Here is an 18168-nt window from a genome sequence, read left to right on the forward strand (position 1 = left end):
ACAGAGGTACCCATGGTGGCTGCTGGGGTTTACCTGGGGCAAAGGAACAAATGTTCCCTTACCCCAAAGGAGGTTTCGACATGCTAAATCATGCTGATTTACTGATTCCTCTGAATTGGGCCCCATGTTTCAATGGGCCCTGTGCTGGGCGGTAAGCAGATGGCCCACCATCACAACCGAGACCTCACTTTTCAGGAGGCTGGCGCAGTGAGCAGATAATCTGCTCTTGTGGGCCCACCTGCCCGCCTTTGTGTCCGTTTGACCTCATGGGCCTCATGGAAGCAGTCAGTGGTGACATCATCACAACACTGCCACCTACTTCTGGGTGGCGCCACACTTTTCAGCAGGCACTATTGGCTGGGATGCACCTGCTGCTCATTGGTGTGAGTAGGAGGGCCAAGGGGGAGGGGGACCTTGAAAACTGGTGCCACATTGGGCTCCTCAGGTACTAAGGTTGGCCCTGCTTTTGCAAGTCTATCTGTGCATTACGCAAGGCTCATTCAACACATTAAAGACATAAAAAAGGCTGAGCTATTCAAGCACCAACCGAGTACAGCAGTGGTACTCAAACTTTTCCGGCCAGTGGCTCCCTTGACCCCCATGGCTATTGGCTATGTCTCCCCATCATGTTCCTGTGGGCTAAAAGTGACATCATTAAACAGGAAGTGGCCAGAAATATTAACTGTATTAAATATATTAAATAAAATATTATAATATTATATTTATTATAATATAATATTAATATTAAATATATTAACTATATTAATATTAAATATATTAATTATATCATTAATTAAATGCAGATCTTAAAAATATATTATTAATACACAGCAATATACATGCTTTGTAAATGATCAGCTGCTGATCACTGTTGGAGACAGGATGCTAGAGTAGGTAGATTTTGTCTGGTGCAGAAGGCCCCTTTTTTTAAAACTTTGTAAGCATACCAATAGAACCCTCTATTAATTTAATGAAATTAAATTAATTAGTTTTAATTAGCAGCTGGTGGGGAAAACAAAAATAGACCATGAAAATATATCAATATATATATCATATATATCAAAATATATCAGAGCTGATAAGGGTTTGGTTAGGAAGCTGATTTGTCTCCTATACTAGGAGATGCACAGCTTAAACCTATGCATGTCTACTCATAAGTAAGTAAGAGGGAGGGGGTTGAAAAGAGAGATTTCACTTTGATGAGAAGTGATCCCAGGCTGGGAACTAGGAACCAACCAGACAAGGATCAGCGAGGGTTAAGGACTGCAAGCTGAGCATGCTCAGTACTTGCCAGATGGGGGTTGGAGTCGAAGAGCTTTGGAAACAACATGCAGCGAACACAGAAGGTGGCAGCCTCGGAGTGGAGGGAGAAGAGGGTGGGGCGCCAGCAGCCACTTTCAAAGCTGAGCAACTCTTGTTTCTTCTGTTTTAAAAAAAAGCGCAGATGATGGGCAGAAGACGGGCTCGGATTCTGCCCAGGGATGTGACTATATTGCTGCGAGAGGACATCCCGCGCCTCCCCTTTGAGTTCCTGGCGCCGCCCTAAAGAGCTGCACCGCACAGTTTGAATAACACTGAAGTATAGTGATGGTTTCTCAGAATGCTGCATTATCTGATGAATCTCCCCAATACTTCCATAGTTTTAAAGAGTGTCAATTTGGAAGTCAATGATGATCATGCAAGTAGAACACTTACAAGCCAAAGCAACCAATATCTTTTTTTGATTTGATTATTTCCTTTTCAGAAATACTCTGGGGCTTTTAGAGCAAACCTTTTCTGTGAATTTATGCATTCCCTAGAACGCCACAAAGATTTACGAGAATGTGATAGCTGAGCCACTGCAGGATTTGGCCGTCAAGGAAGTGATATGAATGACAGATTGATGCTACCTACTGTAATTGTGACAATGGTACCGGCTGCTTAAGATCAGCAAGTGATTCTCAGAGGAGAATGAAAGGGTTCTGTGGGATTTACAGCCCAATCCTATGAACCTCTGGATTCAGGCAACAGCTCAAAGGATGAAGTACTAAGCTTCCCATCTCCCCTTTGAGAGCAGAACTTGTACCAACCCTGGTCCTTAGATGGGAACCATCCAGTGGTGCTGGTGACTTCCTCTCAGCCCTTCTTCAGGTACATCTATGCCACAGTAGGGCAATTATGCTGCCTATTAGGAGCTGGACAGCACAGGAAGACCTCACACACCCTGTTTGTGACAGAATCACGATTGCCCCCTTTAAGGAGGTGATCGGAGTTTGTTTTGCCTGACCAGGACACCTCCTACCCAAGGGGGAGGTGTAGGGGGCTGGGTCGGGCAGCTACGGCAGTCCTTTAAAAGGGGACGAGACCCAGCCCTCTTCCTCCTTGTGCACGTGGGCACCATGGGAATACCCGCCCGCCCGCCCTAGAGGCAGTCTGAGTTTAACTGGTCGCCGTTTGGGGCCGGGTAGGAATTTTTTGCTGCCTGCCAAAATTGGCCTAAGGGCAGGCAGTTTTTTTGCCTACCCCAGACTGTTATGGGCTAGGGGGTTATGGGCAAGCTGCCATCGGTCACTTTAAGAGGGCAGGTGGTGCGGGTTAGGAGGCATGAATGGGACTCTGGCATGCACCTTCAGGCGGCATAGGCAGGGCAGAACCCTATTTCAGTCCTCAGGGGCTTGGCGGCACGAGGACTTAGACGGGGCCCTGGCCGGGATCGCAGGGCCCACCTCAGAGGCTCAGCGGCTCGAGGTGGTGCAGTCTGCGGTCCAGCTGCCTTCCCCTTAAGGGATAGACATGGACGAGACGTGCCGTCCCAGCAGCGGGGCGCGACTCGGAGTCGGGTGCATGTCCGCCTGGGGGCAGTGGTTTCTGGTATCGCCCAGAGGTCCCTCCCCGCACCACAGGGGCTTTCGCTGCCTCGGATACTGCAGGTCTTAACCTCTGCTCCTCTTGTTTAATGTACAATAAAGTGGCCCTTTCTTCCATATCTGTTGTCTCGAGTGTTCATTGGACAGTGCGGAAACAATCAATGTTTCAAGCTCTTCAGAGGAAGGAGCTGTAGGTAGACTTAGGGAATGGCTAGTTGAACAGGTGCCAACCCAAAGAAATAGCTCCTCTAAAATTTTTATATTAATCATAGTTATATTATAATTATAATTAATCAATATAATTATATTAATCCTCTATAATATAATTAATACAGTTTCAGAACCTTTATTGGCATATTGCACACATACACGCACAAAACAACCAGTTCAGAGACTTGAAAATTAATGATGATTCTTCGAATGTTAGAGGATAGATTATTTCCCTAGTGCTATTGACTGAGCTGTGATGTTTCAGGAGATGCTTTGGAAAAGCCCCCAAAGTCTCAATTATAGTTGGATCCTCGGATATAATTAATATAATTGTAAAACCTTCTTTCCTCCAGCTACTGTAAGTTAATATCAGACGTATGAACATTACAGCTGCAGAACCACAGAGGCATGGCCAGTGGCGTAGCTAAGGGGGTGCAGGGAGTAGCAGTTGCACCGGGCAACAAGCTTTAGGGGGGCAACAAGCTGAGCTTGACATTAGTGGTCAAAATTGTGAAAATCCTGGTATGTACAAATAATACCATCATGTTATATATAATTGGAAAGGTAATTTACTGCAGAATGCAGTGAAACAAACCACATTAGAATATCTCTATTCTATCAAAAATGGTCAATTAACCGGAAAATGAAAACACAAATCTCTTAAGGAACAAAACGTGAATTTCTTTAACTCAAAACTGACCTAAGAGACTGATTGTTCTGACAGCCAATGAGATGTTATTATGATACAGCATGGAACCAATACGGTGTTAATAAGAGTCAGGTCTCATTTCCATGTATCATAAAACACCTAGTCCTGCTAACTGGTAAAAAGGCACTTTTTCAAGTTGTGCTTGTCTTATATTTAGCAGGGAGAGAATAACAGTCCCTCTTCACCCCAACACAGTGTCTCTAACCAATAAGGGGCACACTTTTTATTTATTTATTTACTTAATTAAATTTGATTTTGTTTTTTTTTGGGGGGGGGGGGGTACAAAATCTTCTTTGATCCCAGGTAGCAGATAGATACCTTAGCTATGCCACTGGCTGGGGGAAGGTGGCAGATCAAGTGAGTAGTGAACTGCAGGGGGAAGGAGGTAGGTTCCCCCCCCCATATGCACTTTTTAAAAAGCCCAGATGTGATGTCACTTCTGGTTGTGACATCACTTCCAGGGCATCATTTTGAGCTCTGCACCAACCTTCATTAGCTTCATTAGCTACGCCATTGGATAGCACCAGTTTGGGACAAACACTCACAGAGCTCCTCTATTGATTTGAAGTCTTCTGCCTCCCAATTATCAGACAGGCAGCTGACTAGTCTTGCCCTGCTTGCTAGTAATATGACTGGGGTTTAGCTTCATATTACTGAGATGCAGGCCACAACTTGAACTTACTGCAACTGCAGTTAACACATAGGTCAGGGCTGCCTGGATTCTATTGTATTCTCCCAGTCTAGAATATTAATAGCCCAATCCTGCTGAAGTGGGCTGCAGTTGGAACTAGTGTTCTGGTAGCAGCATGTGCTTTCTGGCTGTTGTAAATGGTGATCTGGAAGTGCACATAGCCACGTACTTATAGACCGTCACTGGAGAGGTCTTGACAGCCCAGCCTCTAACATCAAGAAGGGGAGCACCCACCAATGGAGATGATTCAGCTGTGGGGGTTGAACAAGACAGGGGGGCAGAATGGAGGAGGGTGGAAGATGTGATGGAGGAGGGGGTGGCACCCAGCATGGGCAACTTGCGCAGGATGCTATCCCCTCCAGTGGCAGCTGACACACACCCTTTGCTTCCTCAGACTTGAGCCAGCAAGAGAGCTGGTGCAGGTCAGAGAAGACCCATCAGAGATCGGAAAGTTTATGGAGAGGTTAAGAGGAAATATTTTCACTTACCTCGCTCAAGCCTCCCAATCAGTTCCCCTCCCCACCATAACATGCAGTGCAACCCATTTTGCTATGGAGGAGGGGGAAACCATAGGATTGGGCTGGAAGAGAAACACTGACTAATCAGCTTCATAATTTCAGATACTTCTGTTGCTGGGTGAAAAAATATAAAACAGATTTTTCCTATTGTGTTTTGGAGATGTGGAATGACTGCTGTGAGTCATACCTTGAACATATCCTTCAGAAGGATATTGTCTGAATGAGTAATACATGGCTTTCAGTAGGTCTTTCAATAGACCTCTATGACATACTTTAGAAGAGGCTCTGCAGTTAATGAAACCTTCTAAGAGCAAGACCCATGTGTCCTTCCTTTAGGCAACACGCCTGCATTTCCATTAAGTCACATATTATGTGGGATTTGTCATGTGTTTAGAACAGAAGAATTGCCCTGCTGGCTCAAGCCGAGAGTCCAGTTAGTCCACTGTTGTGTTTCCAATAGCAAGATGCCTCTGGAACGCTCAAAAGCAGAGGCACCAGTCCTCCCTCATTTGTCCCAGCACCTGGTTTTCATAGGTATACTGCATCTGAAAGGAGACTCCACTGACCTATAATGACTTATTGCTACTAATAATTTTACCCTCTTTGTATTTCTTTAATAAATTTTAAAAGTTGCTTAAATTAATTATCATCATTATCATTTCTATCACGAAAACCTAACAAAAACAGCCAAGAGGTGCCTGTCATTGAGGTGTCTGGGCACTAGAGAACTCACTGCGGATCTTCTCTAGTTTGCCCATTCACTTCTTTCTACATACACATACTGGATATTGTAATCAGTTAATTCAATTTGTCTGATCAGGTCTTCTGACTAAGCTTTGATATTTAGTGGCCTGCAGTCTATTAGGTTTGGAGCTAGGTCTCTTGGCTACCTGGGAAAACATTGTCAGTTTGGCCCACAAGTGAAGTAAAGCCCCAAAGGTCTAGTCTCATCCCTGATGGAGGCTTCTCGGATGCAGTTGCCTGACAGAACAGACCACAAAAGCCTAGTTTATTTTATACTGATTAAAATTATAGTCATTGTGAGAGCTTGATGCCCACCTACTAAGAGAAGATTGCTTATTATAATTCAAAGGGGAGGGAAAGGGAGGAGAGTCATTCCTTTAGGACCCATTAATCATCCATAGCCAACTGCACATTTTAAAGTCATCTGGGACACCCAGAGGCTGAGGCATACGAAGGCTGATTATGACCAAATATAGTTAAAGGCGCTTTCATGCCACACTTTGTCAAGAAGGATAATAGAAGCCTATTGCTCTGAGGGCAACAGGGTCCTGGGCTTTCCCCTGGGCATCCATGTCCTGGGCATCCCCATCATCCTGTCTGAATTGTGACCCATATGGCTAGCTGGCTCAGTGTATGGAAGGTGCCACCTTCAGTACCCAGCACAAGCAAAACAAGAACAGAAACAAAACCAAAACTCCTGCGTGCCAAAATATGACTGAAAGGACTGCTCCAAATTTCTCAAAAGATAGGTCACATGATGCCCCCAGGATCGTTGAGCCACTATCTGGCCTTCATGACACAACACAGCAGTTGGGCATAGCTCTCCTCATTGCAGTATGCAAGGGTCACAAACAGAATATTCCCAGAGTCCAGTTGATCTATTTCCAGCCAGTCCTATCAATACTATTTATACATGGAGCCACCCTGGACCAGGCTGAGGGAATCCCACAGATCATGACTAGCAAAGTTCAATGTAAGGAAACAAGGGGGTAAAGAAGGTGCTGAATAAAGGCTGCCTTAAACATTACAGGGAAGATGGATGTGTATTTGTTGACTGCGTATCTCCATTCTGAGCAGCATAATGTGGAAAGGGAAGATGTCTTGCTGAATGGAGTCACAATTATCTGAAAGGCATGTATTTACTGTATTGTTAGACATGCACCCCCTAAGTAGTGTTTGCTGTTGGGGCGTGTATTTTCTTTCTCCACTCAAGCAAAACATCCCTTAGCCAATGGGCAATGTTAAGGTTCTTGGCTGTCATGCAGGGGTTGGTAAACTTCTTCCACAGAGGTCCATCAGACATTAGGTCAGTTAATGTAGTAAGAATGCATGTGCATTCGATACACATGTGCAAACTTCCCAGTTAGGCCACAGAGTTAAGAAAAAAAGGAAATGGGCATGGCACAGAGAGACACATGCACGTGACAGGAAACTTCTGCCCTGGTTTGTTCACAACGTAAGCCTTACAGAGATAGAATTTTGAACCTGAATTCTTTTTCAGGACCACTGTGGACCAGAGGGATATATCTTTTGGGGACTATGGACCACATGATTTCAGGTGGTGGGCTGGATCCAGCCTGCAAGTCATAGGTTGCTGACCCCTACTCTAGAGCGCAAACTCAAAACCAGTGGACTATACTTCCCCCTTGATCACTTCTGACACAACACAGTGTGATATCCTGAAGCTCTCGCTGAGTCACAGCAATGTCTGTTGCATCCTTAACCCATTTTTACAGCTTAAATGACCAACTGCGTAGAATAAAAAAGACTGCTCAGTACATGCAGTGCTGCCCTCCTTCTGCCAGGCAGCATGATTAAAACATACTTCCAGCACTGCTCCGCATATCTTGGCTTGACTGTCTGGGGCTAACAGATGGAAAATGGAGAGAGACCAAGTTAAAACCCACCAAGTGCCTGGCTTTTAAAGGTCTGAAGATCCTCTCAGTGTGAGTCTTCTACAGCCAAGATGATTGGGTATGCAGTAGGTTCATGTCAGTTTCACTCCAGAGCCAGGCCTTATTAAAACCCCAAAGCAGATGGCCAGTACAAGTCTAGGGAGAAAAAACCTGACAAGCCCCTCACCATGTTAAAGTGATGCTGTCATAGATCTTTCTTAATCTACAAAAATGATTGTCTCTGGCAGGACTGGAGCAGCTTTTTGCCTCATAAACATTCCTGAAAACAGAGGTGCCAGGATCTAAGCCTGCCTGGGATTCATGTCACCTGTTCTGGAAGCCCAGTTCCTTAATCCTAAACATGTAGACGTGGGCTGCCGATGTTCAGTGAGTAATGCGGCACACTCTGCACATGCTCAGAAACATTTTTCTTCATTTCAGTTAATGTATTCCAGGAATCAGATGTGATAATAAAAAGAGATTATGGGGATGAGTTCTGGTAACCCCTAAAATAAGCCTTGTTCTCAGTCAAATGTCTGGATGCATGCATTAGCAGTGGGAATAAAATCCCCATTCTATTGGCTGAGTTATTTATTTTTTTTTAATCTCAAGATGTGCCAGGATGACAAAGTAATTGGGATCCTCCACCTTTCCCCCCCTCCCATTCAAGGGAAACCCAACACCATTTTAATCCAGCTGATTTGCTGTTGCCATTAACACAAAGCTTCTGTTCTTGTTATTAACTCCCCAGAGTGTCCATGTTTTAACAGCGCCATTCTACAAGCCCCAGGGGCTGGCTGCTGGAATGCTTGCCCTTGGCTCTCAAGTTTCCCCTTTGCAGGTACAGTCGGCTTCTATCACTGTGGCGCCTTTCATCTGCCAGCATACTGCTGCATGGCCAGCAGCTGTGCTGGACTCGTTGCCACAGCAACAGACAGAGGGTGGGTGGAACCTGGATGCGGAGCATTCTCTCAGGTGGATGTACTGAGGGACACATTTGAGAAATGTGCTACTACAACCTGCAGGGCAGGTTAGAGAAATTGATGGTTAATGCAGCAGTGGACACACTTTTGAGTTGGGTTGCTCAAATATTTCTTCAGTGTTCCATGCAGATGCTGCTGACACATTGCACATGATGCAAGCAGCTTTCTGATCTGTGCAAATGCTGCTTGCCACAGCAGCAGCATCAGGGGTGTCCAGGAACTGCAGAAACCTATTCAACTTGCTCACTAGAGCAGGGGCACATAACACTTGCAGGACAGATGCAGCTCATGGGAGCTCTTTAACTGGCCCACGTGATAGTTGGGCTCTCCCACCACCATGATCAGTTGCTCTCAGCTGCTGAGTTGTGAAGCGATGCACTGGCAGAGGCAGCACTGCTGAAAGGGCAGTGCTGGAAGGGGTAGGTAAAGGTAGTTGTACATTTTGTCCATGGAATACCTGACCTAAGTTTCCAATCTGCAGCCAAAAAGCCCTACTTCCCTAGTGGTTCTTGTTCTGTCCTTCCTAACTACTACTCATCCCCTGGAGGAAAAAAACCCTTCTGGTATACGTCTCCTTTCCTAAACATTTGAGTAACCCAACTCAACAGGGTGGTTGAACAAAGTGTGTCCTTTTCCTTTCAGAAACTGGAAATTTTTGTACTAATACTTTTAGTGGAGTGGGATAGCTACATGTTAAGTGCATCTTTAGAGTAGAGATGCTTTTTATTCTAAACAGGACCTATGGGGGGATAGATATGGATCAGGACAATAGTATGGAGGGGGAAGGATACTTTAACCCTTTGCCCCACTACAATCTTGATCCAGACTATGAAAGCAGTAAAGATTACAGCCCTTTCCTACCCATATCATGGTCCCAATCCAGATTGCCAACACTGCTCTTATTTAGAAATAAAAAACAAGCATGCCCCCTGTAAAGGAGCACTTAGGGCCCACTCCTATCCAATTTTCCTGCATTATGCAGTCGTGCCAGAAGGGTGTGCGCTGAATCCTGCAGTGGGAGGGCAGTCATGGAGTCTTCTTCAAGGCAAGGGAGTGTTTGTTCCCTTATTTTGGGGCTGCATTGTGGCTGCATTGGTGCAGGAAAGTTGGATAGGATTGGGCCCTTAATGAAACATTTAGTTTGGCCTTTAGGAAGCAGTGTTAGATGTCATTGGTTTAAACAACAGGAGTATTGAGGATGCGCCGAGAGAATGTGAGCAAGTGGATGGGTGTAGGGTAAAGGCTGATTAGTGAACTTCCACCACCAAATTTCCAGAGACCTCTCTCAGTCCCCCAATATTCAGCAGCAGCACTAGTCCATTCAGTGTTCCTCTGCCATCACGAGGGCAGGAAATATATTTTTGAACAATGAGGGTCAGACATGCAGGCTTTCACTGCAGCATCCAGATTATTAGTTAGAGGGCACATTCCATGCTATGTAACGCAGACACATGCCAATTCTCAGTACTCTCCACACCAACTATATATAGCCAGCTATATTTAGCATTCTCTAGGCTTGTCTATATATTTGAAACGTACAGCTGTTTATTCTCCTCTTGTCATTGAAGCACAGAGTCTAAGGAGCTATCTTGGGGTACAAGGCAAACCAATTACAGAGTCCAGAACATTCCAGGAGCAAAGAATCCTGATGTTTCAGTAGCCTCTTCTTAGACAGTTCAATAGCTATTGAACTTTCAGATGAATAGCTATGTCAGAGTGCTGAAGGAAAAGCAACCAAGAGTCTTGTGGTCTATAAGGTACCATAACCCTATTTATAGTTCTCCAAGTACTCCTTCAGCACAATCCTATGCATGTCTATTCAGAAGCAACCAGTGGCATCACTAGAGTTTATATCACCCGGTGTGGGAGGCCAGCATGTCACCCCCATGATGGACCACCTCATATGCAGTGGACGGGGCAATGACCCAGGTGATGGGCATAGTTATGTAACACTGCCACACCCCCACTGGTTTTTTGGCTATTCCTTTTGAAAGAACACAGATATTTCAATGTGGTTTTTTCATTGCATTCTGCTGTAAATTACACATTGAATTATATATAACATGATGGTATTCCTACAAATTGCAATTTTAGCTATTTTGGTCGCTAGTCTTGTCACCTACCCAGGGTGTCACTTTACCAAAACCTTATTGGTTCCATGCTGTGTCATTATAATAACATCTCATTGGCTCTTTGACCAATCAGCCTCATTGGTCCATTTTAAATTAAGGAAATGTACTTTTTTGTAACATAAGACAGTTGCATTCTTGTTTTTTGGATTTTTGGTCATAACTTTTGATAGAAAGGAGATATTTCACTCTGGTTTTTTCTTTGCATTCTGCTGTAAATTACGCATCAAATGGTATACAACATGATGGTATTATTACTACAAACTGCAACTTTAGCAATTTTGGTCACTAGTGCATGTCACCCCCCCCCCATGTGTGTCACCCAGTGCAACCTGCATCCACTAGCAATGCCACTGGAAACAACACCATGGAGTTTCATGGGCCTTACTCTTAAGTAAGTGCATAAAGAATTGCAGCTTTTTTTTGCCATGAGGAGTACCACAAGTTCTAAAGTTACTTTGTAACATTGGCATTGGTTAGAAAGAAAATTCGGAGAATTGTGCATCACTTCCGAATACAAAAGATTTGGTGGGTAGACATTTCCTTGACATCATTACAACAATTCAAGTAGCATTACAGAGACGGGACTCACCTCCAGAACCCTGCCACTGATGTACCGGTTGCAGGTCTCGCATTTGATGCCAAACTGGGCATGGTAGTCCGATTCACAGTATGGAATGCCATCCCTTTGAGAAAAATTCAGGCTATGAGGCATGGAAAGGGAACAGGGCAATGAAGAATATCCCCTAAGCATAGAATTGGACCTTATTTTTCACAGTATGATACCGAAGCAATAGCCATACTATTCAGGAGGAAAGTCACTTGCCAAGTGCTTATTCTGGTATTCAATGAGGAAGTGGCCAGACTTGCCTACAGAACTTTGTTAAGAGTGCTTTTACACTACTAAGGAGGCTTTCCATGTTAATATGTTTTAATACATTTTTATTCGCTGTTAAATTATGTTTTTAATCTTTTTTAACATGTTGTAAGCCGCCCTGGGTCCCTTTCGGGGAGAAGGGTGGGATATAAATAAAGTTTATTATTATTATTATTTCCCCACCTAAACCTTTCCTTTCTCCCTTCAGGCTTCCAACACTGTTGTGTCTCTGTCTACCCTGTTTTCATTCTAGCTCAGCACAAGGGAAAGGCAAGGGCGATATTGAGGATTTCAACACTGTACCACAGTATGTTTCCCTGGCAGCAGATGGCAGCTTCAAGGGCATGGAAATGCCTGTGACAGATAAGGTGTCCATAGCCACCAGTAGCCTAGCCCACACACTAGCTTGGCATTACACTAGCTCAGCATCATTTGTTTCATTCTCAAAAGGTGATCAGGGATTTAGGCTGAAGTTCCTCATTTGTTTTCTTTTTTTGTATCCCGTATCATCCACTTGCATTTCTTTTGCCAGAGTTTGTGTTCTGTTCTTATTCAGGCATGACTTCCATTTTTCTGAAGGAAGCCTTCCTGCCTTTTATAGTTTCCTTGACTCCACTTGCGAGCCATGCTGACCTCCTTCTGGATATAAATGGTGCTAGTCCTACTTAAAGGCATACATTCTAGTTGAGATTCTCTTACTGAGGTTTCAAATAACCTCTATGCACTCAAGAGATCTGACGCTCATGACTTTCCCATTCAGTTTCCTTTTTTACAAGTCTGCTCATTTTTGAAAAGTTTGCTCTTTCAAAGTCAAATGTGCCTGTGTTGGGCTTCCTTGGAAGCTTTCCAACTATGTATAAGCTGAACTAGATAGCACCATGGTAAATTCAATGGAACTACTATTGTCTGTCAGTGTGAATCTGCTCACAACTTGCTTGTGTGCTTTTGGTCAGACGGTAGCTGCCTGACAGCAGCAATTCCTCATGATTTGGGACCTGTATCAGGGACTGGGTAGCAAGTTTGCTCTTTGAGAAATCCTTTTCTAGCCACATGTTCTCAGCTGGGTTTGATTCAGAAAAAGGGCACAGTGGTTAACTTCATGGTAAGCTGTGGTCATCAAAAGAGTCTGGACAGATCTGTGTCCCTACTCAATCCAATGGAGAGCAGGCCTATGTCCCAGACTTGGGTCAATGAAGCCTGGTGCATCCAGAGGAAGAAGCACAAAGAACTCAAAATTGGCAGTAGGTGCACATTACAAAGAAAGCTCGCTCTTTGAGTCTGAGAGAAGCTCCTTTACATGCTACATCAGTGGTGTAACTACAGGGGGCGGAGTAAGTACTACAGGCCCCACCATGTGCCATGTAATTGGCCCTTCCCACTCACTGTCAGAGCCATTCCAGGCAGCGACAGCAAGTGGGAAGAGCTGCTTAAATGGTGCATTGCAGAACATGCCATATATGTATGTTCTGCACCATTCCTTGTAGCTGGGGATTTTCCCAGGCGGGCAGCTCATCTGGGCAGCTCATCTGGGAAGGCAGCTCATCTGAGAGAAGGAAAACTCTGATCCCAAACCTCCACTGCCTTGTGGCTACATCCAGTTATGGAAAAGGCTTCAGGAGTCAACCTCAAGGCAAAATCCAGAGGCAGTTCACGGCTGTATACAGTCACGTTCTGGCATCTCCTGCATCGCCGCTGGAACCAACTGTATTGGTCTCTGCCTTTCCATTGGACCATTTCAGCGACGTGGAGAGGGGGGATTTGCTGCATGGGAAACAGTCTATCCCCCATATCTACTTTACCCAGGCTTTGCGCACTGAAGAGGACACTCTGTTCCAGGACACTATTCAGAGCGCGATACCATAGTCTTCCGAGACTGAAGGATGCCCATTCCCTGTAGCTATGCCACTGCATCACAATCTCTACATTTAAGATTTGTCTCAGGAAAAAAAGATGTAAAAATTACGGTCAAAATATTTTTCAGCTATTACCCACTGCATATATACTGGGAATCAAAGTAAGTGCTCATGCAAACAGTCACATGCTAAGTTCTGCCTGTTTTTCCCAGCACAAACATTCACTTCTGAGTGATTGGGCACAGGGCTGCCTCTCTGGGTGAAATGACCCAGAGAGGTAGCCCTGTGCCGATCACTCACAGATTGCTCCAGGGTTAAAAGTATTCATTGATTAAACAGATTGATTAACATACACAATAAAAGTGTAATGTAGCTTTTAAATTGGATTTTAGCAGAAGCTGTCCAGTGGCTCAAAGCACCGATGGCAGTTTTACCAACAATTTTCTTTAAGGTAGCTTTTACTCCCAATAAAAGTAATTTCTCTGTGTTACTTAGTTAAAGGGAAACAATGTTCTCATTACACAGTCTCAAACAGCACCTAGTATGGGGATTCTGGAATATCACTGTAGTTACCTCCCACCTTTCTGCCTACTGGAGCATTTAGTATAGTGTACCTTTCTGAATTAGGACCTCATGAAAGCTAACCTGCTGGCTTCCTTCCAAGACAGGTTGCTCTCTGGCACTAACATTATCACCCGCTGAGAATTCTGAATCTACAGCAAGGCCCATAGTCAGATGTTCGCTGGTGGTGGGCAGCCTTTCCCTGTAGGGTACACTGAGGGAAAGGCATTGCAAGTCAATGTAAAACAGAAAAAGCCAAGGAAATGTTTAACATTAAGTTATTGTAATAATTGTAATATAAGTGCCAGGTGCCCAAATGCTTGCAATCATCCCAGTATTTTAGCATTCATTGGTCAGGCTAGTAGAAATGGAGAACAGGTGTCTTTCTCACTGAGCAGCTGGGAAGAATACTGCTTGCATATTTTCCCTAATATCTCTATAAGATAAAAGAGCCGGGGAATTACTTGTTGTAAATGGAAATTGAAAATTCACAGAGGAGAGCTGAAAGGTTCCCTAAGGTCTTGATCTGCGGTATCTTACAACAGTTTCACACAAACAGACAGGGTGAGAGGAAACACAAGGATTTTGTATTTGTTCTGTTTATGTATCCTGTGTAATATGTGAAAGGGGGAGGGAACAACTCCTTAATACTGAAATAAATTAATTCCAGATGCACGTGGGGCTCTCAGATCACAGCACAGAAAGAGATGCACACCTGCCCTTGTCACACATTACACAGGATGTGCAAAAGGGGGAAGCATGAGTCACTCAGACTTCCTCCTTCTCTGCTTGTTTGTCATGTGCAGAGCTGCACTAAGTATGCCAGGAACTGCAGGCAGGAGTTCAAGGGCACAGCTGAAATGCAGTTTCAAAGCAACCCTCACCCACCCGGTCCTTAAATACAAGAGATGTAGGGCAGGAGAAAACACGCACTTGCTAATGTATTCTCCAGTCAAGATGATTCCACAGGTTTGGCACTTGAAGCAGCTGACATGCCATTGTTTTTCCAGGGCTAGGAGTGATTGGCCTTGCTTGATCTCCTCTTTGCAACCGGCACATTCTAGGAAAAACAGGACAACACAGAGAATTAACAAAAGAGAAGCAATGGAAACAGCATCCTGGATTCTATAGAATCTGATAGTGTAGGACAGCTGCGCCTAGACATGTCTTGTACCTTTTGGAACCACAGTTGAGCAATCCTTGAATGAGAGGCATGTAGCAAAGGGCTCAGACCTCACAGACAGTAGGTGTCACATTTAAGGTCCCAAGGGAAGGAACTAGCAGGAAAGGGGCTCTGCCATCCACATGGGTGAATCTCAACTGCATGAACATCAGGTATACCCTACACACCCAATCCGATACATAAGAACATAAGAACAACCCCACTGGATCAGGAATACAGACATCTGAGATGATGCTGCCCAAAGTTTGAGTGTATGAGGAGCAACTTCAATGTTCCACGCAGATGCTGCTGACACATTGCACACGATGCAAGCAGCTTTCTGATCTGTGCAAATGCTGCTTGCCACAGCAGCAACATCAGGGTGTCCAGGAACTGCAGAAACCTATTCAACTTGCTCACAAGAGCAGGGGTACACAAGGCTTGCGGGCCAGATGCAGGTCACGGGAGCTCTTTATCTGGCCTGTGTGATAGCTGGGCTCTCCCAGCACCATGATCAGTTGCGCTCAGTTGCTGAGTTGTAAAGTGATGCATTGGCAGAGACAGCATTGCTGAAAGGGCAGTCCTGGGAGAGCCCAATTATCATGCAAGTCACTGCTGAAAAGGCAACCCATATGAAAATTGGACTCTCCAATTGCTACACTTTAGCAGTACTGCTTCTACAGAGGTGCTGGGGGGTGGAAAGATAAAGGAGGCCTCAGAAGGTAAGGAATGGTGGGGGGGGGGGAAGAGGCAGACCAAGAAGGGTGAGAAAGAGAAAAGCTGCAAGTGTGCTGGAAGAGCCCAATTATCATGCAGGGTGCCTTTTCAGCAGTGCTACTTTTGCCAAGGCATAATTTTGCAGAGCACCTCTCAGCTGCTGAGTTGTAATGTGGCACTACTACAAGGGCAGCCTATGTGATAATTGGGCTGTTCTATAATAATAATATAATATACAGTATTTATATACCGCCTTTCTTGGTCTTTATTCAAGACTTTATTCAAGGCGGTTTACACAGGCAGGCTTATTAAATCCACGCAGGGATTTTTACAAATTGAAAGAAGGTTCTCTCTTTCAAGAACCACCACATTCAAGCTGTCACACTCCGATCTGGTTTAACATTCTGGCCTCCATCCTCCCACGCTCCGAGCAGATGGAACAGCTCAGCTGCAGCTTGCCAGCTGCTCCAAGGTCGCACGGTGCCGGTGGCCTCGAACTGGCGACCTTGTGGATGTTAATCTTCAGGCAAATGGAGGCTCTACCCTCTAGACCAGACCTCCTGCCCATTTTCTACTTGAAAATATGATGAAGATTTGCATATTTTCTGTCATTTGCTGCTAATGAGTTGCCAAGTAAGAAAAACATGCTTATTTTGGGTCATCACTTGCTTGATGATGTCACTGCCTGCTTAATGACATCACTTCAAGCACTCAGCAGGCATCAAGAATGCTGTTCAGCCCACTGTATTAAATGGGTTTGACACCCCTCAAGTCCAGGCCACTGAATTGTATATTTGTGTAAACTCATGTGTATACATATATATGAGAGCCACTGTAAAGAACAATAACAGATAAATATACTGAAAAAGACAGAAAATGGTACCAAAATCATTTCTGAATGCTTTGAATCCTATTCACCAAACGTCATATACTTCAAGCTGAACATTGCAAATAGTCAATTTTGTACAATAGAGAACAGAGTCTGGAATGGAGAGTAACTTCCTGTATTAGATCACATTTGTTGAACCTGACTTGGCTTTGCCTATTTCACTGTTGCCAAGTAGTCAATTTATGAAACACGTCTGCAAAGAACTGCAGCAATCCAGTTGGATGATGACGCTCATCTCTTTCTGTTGAACTGCCCACTGACATATATAAGGTATAAATTTTGGTCTCTGCAAAAATGCAAAGGAAGATGAAGGTGAAGAAACAGGATGGAGCTTTTATAGCTTTTAACAGAGTTTGAGGATGCCAAGAAGCACTGACATAAGGGGTTAGGATTGCGCCCACAGTGGCATAAATACTGTATCTGCTCCCATCTGTTCTCCCACTAGGTATGGTAGAAACAGAAGAACTTTTTGGACACAAGCTAGCGTAGGAAGAGCTGTTCCCTTACCTCATTCCCTCTTGGCTGTGTCCAGACTGCGAAGATATTTACTGGTCTCCCTTCCTTTCCCACTTCCCTTGTTGCCTGTCGAGACTAGTGGCAGGAAGCACATGGCCTTCGAAGCTGAGGACTGGCTCTTGCTTTCTAGCCTTTCGGTACTGAGAAGCCTCCAGATTTTTAAGGAGTCACTTTGACAGATGTGCTGCATGTACACAGCAGCTGCTTTTTGAAAACCACAGACCACCATATCAGGTGTGACATCAGTCACATCATTGCTCCTGCTGTGCCCGCTTGTTTCCTGTCAATAGCGCACACAGGGTCCCCCAATCCAGATTAGGACTGTGGTGGAGGGGATTAAGGGAATGTGAATTAGGCACCTGCCCCCTCCTGTAGATGCAGTTGCATTTACAGGGGTAAAAAAAAAAAGCAAGCACGTGCAGGCCAATGATATTATTAAATCACATTTAGTCTGGCCCTCAGTCTTGTCCTTTGGAAAGATATTCCAGCCCTCCTTGCTCACAGCAACACCAGCAAAGGAAATGAAACATTACAAGTGATTGGCAAGCTGTATACAGTAGGGCAGTTCTGGCATTGCATGTTATTCTGACGTATCTGACAAGCACTGGAGGAATCATTTGAAGAATATGAAGCAGATCTGCAAGTCCCTTCTATTTGCTTCCATTCATTCCTCTTCACTCATCTGTCAACACTATCCCAAGTGTGCTGCTCATCCTTTTAGTACACTGCATAGCTAGGGAGGTCTAGGGGAACCTAAACCACCAGCCACCACTGTATAAATTGTGCAACATTCTCATCCTGGAGCCTTGGCACATTAACAGCCTTTCCATCTTCCTACCCAAAGTGGTGGAGGTGTTTTAAAGAAGGG

General features: G+C 44.6%; 1 protein-coding gene across 3 annotated transcripts in view; it reads right to left on the reverse strand.

The window, feature by feature from the left end:
• The window catches only part of ABLIM3 (actin binding LIM protein family member 3), a 170843-nt gene that overhangs the window by 43278 nt on the left and 109397 nt on the right, over positions 1–18168 (reverse strand). For all 3 annotated transcript variants that reach the window (XM_066613416.1, XM_066613414.1, XM_066613415.1), the window contains exons 5-6: positions 14950–15076; positions 11318–11411 (exon numbers count right to left, since the gene is read on the reverse strand). In XM_066613416.1, the coding sequence (XP_066469513.1) occupies positions 11318–11411; positions 14950–15076 (221 nt within the window). The remainder of the gene's footprint in view (positions 1–11317; positions 11412–14949; positions 15077–18168) is intronic.

Source organism: Tiliqua scincoides, chromosome 2, assembly GCF_035046505.1.
Source record: "Tiliqua scincoides isolate rTilSci1 chromosome 2, rTilSci1.hap2, whole genome shotgun sequence".
Taxonomy (NCBI): Eukaryota; Metazoa; Chordata; class Lepidosauria; order Squamata; family Scincidae; genus Tiliqua; species Tiliqua scincoides.